Here is a 6,415-nt window from a genome sequence, read left to right on the forward strand (position 1 = left end):
GAGCTGGGACCGTAGGTGCCTGCCACAACACCTGGCAATTTTTTTTTTGTTGCAGCCATTATTGTTGTTTGGCAGGCCTGGGCTGGATTCGAACCTGCCACCTTAGGTGTATGTGGCTGGCACCTCAGCCACTTGAGCCACAGGTGCACAGCAATAGATTTTTCAATTTTTAGTAGAGGCAAGGTCTCAGTCTTGCTCAGACTGGTCTCAAACACATGAGCTCAAGCAATCTATATACCTCACCCTCCCAGAGTGCTAGGATTACAGATGTGATCCATTGTGCCTGGCGGAATTTTTAATATTCTAAAGCTGACGAAGGGCTTTAGTGCCAATTAAGGCTGCGACAGAAATTACCAATCATTCATCATACATTATTATTTATTGCCAAACAAACAGCAAAACATCTTTACTAACGTTCAAAGAATGAAGGATTCACTTGAGAGTGAGACACTGAAAAAGTTTTTGGGAGGAAACAGGATTAATGTAGAATCTTTAATGACAGATAGGATATGAATCAATAAAGAAAGCTAGAGATACGACTGTCCCTGCCAGTACACAGACAGAGAAAACAATGCCTATTTGAGGAAAAGGGAATAAAACAGCTAAGGATAAGTGATAAGAAAGGTGGGCTGCTGCAGGATAGAAAAGCAAGCTGATAATACACTATGAAGGGCTCTGAATGCAAGGCTCCATTTGAATCTAATCCTGAAGACAACAGAATTACTAAAAGCTCAAGTGAGGGAATAACAAGAAGAAAGAAATTCTGTACTTCTATATTTAGCAAGGTTGGCAGGAAAACTCAGCAGACTGACTAAAGCAACAATATCAAATTAAAATAGTGCTCATCTTGTCTCCTCTTTTCATATCTGTACTGTCACCTCAAATTTTAGTTTAAATAAAAGAATGCCAAAAAAGATTTTTATTTTATCAAGGCATACAGTATATTTTTGCTCAAATATAACATGAGCAAAACAGAGCTATGAAAAACACACTTTATTAACATTAAAAATAAGATACCTACATTAAAAATCACCTTAATATCTCTCCATGTTAAAAAAAAAAAAACAAGGATATCAATCAGATTGTTAAAAAAAAAAAATTATCACAATTTTTTGAAGAAATACAGAAAAAGGGCCAGGTAAGGTGGCTCATACCTGTAATCCTAGCACTCTGGGAGGCTGAGACAGGTGAATTGCTTGAGCTCAGAAGTTTGAGAACACCCTCAGCAAAAACAAGACCCCATCTCTACTAAAAATAGAAAAAGTAGCTGGGGCTTGGCACCTATAGCACAGTGGTTATGGCATCAGCCACATACACAGAGGCTAGCAGGTTCGAACCCAGCCCCAGCCTGCTGAACAACAATGACAACCCCAACAAAAGAATAGCTGGGCACTGTGGCAGGTGCCTATAGTCCCAGCTACTTAGGAGGCTGAGGCAAGAGAATTGCTTAAGCCCAAGAATTAGAGGTTGCTGTGACATCACAGCACTCTACGGAGGGTGACATAGGGAGACTGTCTCAAAAAGAAAACAAAAAGGAAAAACTAGCTGGGCATTGTGGTAAGCACTTGAGGATCTCTTGAGTCCAGGAAGTTGAGGCTGCTGTGAGCTATAACATGCAGCACTCTACCCAATGTTTTTCTAATATAAAGATATTTACTGTATATAATAATAATATGGACACGATCAGCGCCTATAGCTCAGTGGGTAAGGCGCTGGCCACACACGCCACATACACTGAGGCCGGTGGGTTCGAACCCAGCCCAGGCCAGCTAAAAAATAACATCAACGAATGGGCGGTGCCTGTGGCTCAGTGAGTAGGGCGCCGGCCCCATATACTGAGGGTGGTGGGTTCAAATTCAGCCTCGACCAAACTGCAAAAAAAAAAAATAATAATAATAATAAAAAAACTGCAACAAAAACAACAACAAAAAATAGCCAGATGTTGTGGCAGGTGCCTATAGTCCCAGCTACTTGGGAGGCTGAGACAAGAGAATTGCTTAAGCCCAAGAGTTTGAAGTTGCTGTGAGCTGTGACTAGCCGGGGCTATGCGCCTATAGCACAGTGGTTATAGCGTTCTCAAACTTCTGAGCTCAAGCAATCCGCCCATCTCGGCCTCCCAGAGTGCTAGGATTATAGGTGTATGGCACAGCACTTTACCTAGGGCAACAGCTAGAGACTATCTCAAAAAGGAAAAACAACCAACATTTACCTCCAGGACATGAACATTATAGAAGATAAAGGGGCACTGAATAAAAATATGATAATATTACTAGTAAGAGGACTACTTACAAATCATATAAAATGTGCCAGGTATTATAACATTATGAACATTGCAAGGGAAATTTGTCTCCTTAATTAATATCCATTTCTACTATACATCAGAGATTTTATTTTTCACAAATATTCATCCACAGATAAGAGAAAGGTTAAATTTTACTCTCACTGATAATTCTTGTTAACATTTGGAGACATTTAATATAAGGACTAGTTAGATATGGTGGCTCATGCTTGCAATCTTAGCACTTTGGGAGGCCAAGGCAGAAGGATTGCTTGGCGCCAACAGTTTGAGACCAGCCTGGACAACATAGTAGACCCCATCCCTAAAAATATTAAAAATTGGCTTGGTGCCTGTGGCTCAAGTGGCTAAGGCGCCAGCCACATACACCCAAGGTGGCAGGTTTGAATCCAGCCAGGGCCTGCCAAACAACAATGATGGCTGCAATAGCCCGGCGTTGTGGTGGGCGCCTGTAGTCCCAGCTATTTGGGAGGCTGAGGCAGGAGACTCGCTTGAGTCCAGGAGTTGGGAGGTTGCTGTGAGCTGTGATGCCAGGGCACTCTACCCAGGGGGACAGCTTGAGGCTCCTGTCTCAAAAAAAAAAAAAAATTAAAAATTAGCAAAGTGTGATGGGATATGTCTTAGCTACTCAGGAGGCTGAGGCAAAACTGCTTGAGTCCAAAAATTCAAGGTTATAGTGAGCTATGAAGGTACTGCTGCATTCCAGCCTGAGTGACACAGTGAAACTTTGTTTCTTTAAAACAAACAACATCAACATAAAAAAACAGGGATTGAGCAATAGCAGAGCATTCTGAATTACTTACCATTCAATCATGAGAAGGCGATTAAGACAATCTTCCCCACACGCTATTTCACCTTGAGCTCTTTCTTCTTTGGAAAGCGGTGTACACTCACACTGCATTCGCTTAATATCCCGATGGGATTTATTCTTCTTTCTATTGGGTACAATTTCATAAAAACTGGTAAAAAATCTCCTGGCCATAATATAACATAAACATTCAAATATGTGCTAAATATCATTAGTTTAAATGATTCCTATAAGTCAACAATCCAAAAGGAAAAATATCTAATCATTAGCACTTACGAGATTGAAAACCCTAAGTACTTGATACAAAAAAGACAAAAGGCAATCTTAACACTGGGATATAGGGAAGATCGGATGAGTCCAAGACTATCATTTTTGAACTGAGTCCTTCTTCCTAGTCCAAGTCAGTTAATCCTCAGAGTCTGACCAATTTTAAGTTTTAAAATCATACTGGGTTCAAGAGACAGTAGAAAACTTGGGTGTTACAAACTGTGACACCGCTGATTAAAGTTAAGTTTAAGAATCAGAACTCATAAATGAATAATACTTGAACTGAAGTGTTGACAGGGAAAAAGGAGTTTCTAGAAAAATTAGGACTTTAAAGTTAATAATTTTAATTCAATCAAGTCTTTTAGAAGATTCTTCAGTAACATCACACTTACATAAATCCTGTTTAAAAGAGAAGATTTGTTTAAAAATGAAGTATTAAAGAATAAGCAGATAAAGGTTTCAAAGGGTTAATCTTTTGAAGTGTAGATGAACTTAGTTTGGAGGAGAAAGGAAACTGCTGAAATTTGAAATTTTTATGGGTTCATAAAAACACATCCAGAGTCTGCAAAGCAAAGGTGAAAATATGATCGGCATTTTTGCTGTTTTGACCCTGATCAAAAAGGAAAAAATCATGGATGGTGGAAAAAGACCTACTTAACAGTCACACAAACTGATCCCCTTATTGGTATGTGACTGCTTAGGGAACTATAACTCACTCTATCAAATGTGGGCATGTGGGGCGCAGCTGTCCTAACTGGTTATTTTAATCTCCTAACCATAATCTGCTTTAATCCTCAACAAGTTATATGCTAGCTTCAGTTTTATAAATGACCTAAAGAGTATAATGATAGTAAATTTAGGCAAAAAGAATGATTCTTCTTGATCAACTAAGGATACAATTCATTAATAAGTATATGAATATGCTTAACCTAAAGATAACTAAACATAAATAACAAACACTTTACAGGAAGAAGAGAGGAGGGAAAGAGATAGGGGTGCTCCCACTTAAAGGGCACAATGTTAGGGTGTATGGCACACCATTGAGGGCAGGATACAATTATAAGAGAGACTTTACCTAACAAATGCAAACAGTATAACCTAATTCTTTGTACCCTTAATTAACCTGGAATTTTTAAAAATAACCAAATACTTTAAAAGCTATTATTTTGAAGAATCAGCAGCAACTTTATTTTGTATTGCCAAAAGGTCAGGGCTAATAGGCACAGATTTTTGCAGGTAACTCTATTTTCGATAAATATAAGAAAAAATTATTTCATTATGTTCATACTATTTTTATAATAATATATCTTCTTGTTGCTTCCTAAAAGCCTAGCCTGTAACAGGCACTTTAAAATGCTGAACACAGGCTGGGTGCCTGCAGCTCAATGGTTAGAGTGCTAGCTCTGTGCCTGGGGATGGTGGGTTCAAACCCAGCCCAGGCCTGCTTTAAAAAAAAAAAAAAATGCTGAACACATATAAATGCTTCCCACTCCAAAACAGTGGAGCCATCTTACACTTCCAACAACCAAATCTATATGACATAATCATATATCTGAACTTTTTTCTCCCACATATATATCTGATTCTCATTACTGAAGCCAGAGGATTGAACTGATTAGTTTTATTTTATATTCTTTTACAAGGTCCCCTGTATAATCCATCAGTCACACAATTCCTAAAGGGTACTAGTTAAGATACTTAATTTTTTTTTTTAAGACAAAGTCTCATATGTCACCCTTGGTAGAGTGTCATGGCGTCACAGCTCATCGCAACCTCAAACTCTTGGGCTTAAGTGATTCTCTTGTCGGGCCTCCCAAGTAGCTGGGACTATAGGTGCCCACCACAATGCCCAGCTATTTTTTTGTTGCAGTTGTCATTGTTGTTTAGGTGGCCCAGGCCAAGTTCAAACCCTCCAGCCTTTTATGTGGCCGGTACCGTAACCACTGTGCTATGGGCGCCAAGCCAAGATACCTGATATTCCGAATGTAAACCTAATTTACAACTAGATATAAATGAATATAGTACAAGAAACTCTCCCAACATATTAAAATAAAGTTTTGTTTTTTTTTTAAAGACAGTCTTATTTTGTCACCCTCAGTAGAGTGACATGGCGTCACAGCTCACAGCAACCTCCTGCTCTTGGGCTTAGGCAATTCCCTTGCCACAGCCTCCCGAGTAGCTGAGACTACAGGCGCCCGCTACAACGCCTGGCTATTTTTTGTTGCAGTTTGGCCAGGGCTGGGTTTGAACCTACCACCCTCGGTATATGGGGCCGGCGCCTACTGAGCCACAGGTGCTACCCAAAAAGGTTATTTTTTAATATGAGTAAAATTCTGCTGGGACCTAACTTTAAAATGAAGTCTTTTACCTTATCCACAGTGGAAAATTTCTTCAATTTAATAAAATTTTGAATGCTCAAAAGGATGAAAGCTAGATTGATTCCCAGCTAGGAGGAAAATTTTCAAAAGGGGGCAATGAGTAGGTAGGAATGTATAGTGTTTTCTTTTTTAAGCATATTCAACATACATTTACATGAGGAAAATGAGAAAATTATCAAGGAGTAAAAGTCAAAACAGACTGTGAAGCTCTGCTTCAGAAAACTAAATTTTTGTTATTTTATATTCTCATTATACCTTATTTCATGTCAGGGATTTCTGATAAACCATTTTACCATTTCTAAAGTATTTGTTACACTACTGCCTGGTTTAATCTATTAACAATGCTAAAAAAACAACTTACAGAAGAAAATTACGTTCTAGTCTAGTTTCAGCTTTAAAAAGGACCTGGACACTTCATTCTGCACCTTTTTCAAAAGTAAAAAAAAAAATCTGGCTCGGCGTCTGTGGCTCAAGCCCCTAAGGCACCAGCCACATACACCTAACATGGCAGGTTCGAATCCAGCCCAGGCCCACCAAACAACAACGATGGCTGCAACCAAAAAATAGCTGGGCATTGTGGCGGACGCCTGTGGTCCCAGCTACTTGGGAAGCTGAGGCAGGAGACTCGCTTGAGTCCAGGAGTTGGAGGTTGCTGTGAGCTGTGAT

The 6,415-nt window shown here is 39.3% G+C and overlaps 1 protein-coding gene across 1 annotated transcript in view; it reads right to left on the bottom strand.

The window, feature by feature from the left end:
* SETD2 (SET domain containing 2) overlaps positions 1 to 6,415 on the bottom strand; it is a 151,723-nt gene that overhangs the window by 100,036 nt on the left and 45,272 nt on the right. The window contains 1 exon segment of the mRNA XM_023515926.1: positions 3,100 to 3,231. Within this exon segment, the coding sequence (XP_023371694.1) occupies positions 3,100 to 3,231 (132 nt within the window).

Source organism: Otolemur garnettii, unplaced genomic scaffold (assembly GCF_000181295.1).
Source record: "Otolemur garnettii isolate 467f Iridium unplaced genomic scaffold, OtoGar3 scaffold00082, whole genome shotgun sequence".
In the NCBI taxonomy this organism is placed as follows: Eukaryota; Metazoa; Chordata; class Mammalia; order Primates; family Galagidae; genus Otolemur; species Otolemur garnettii.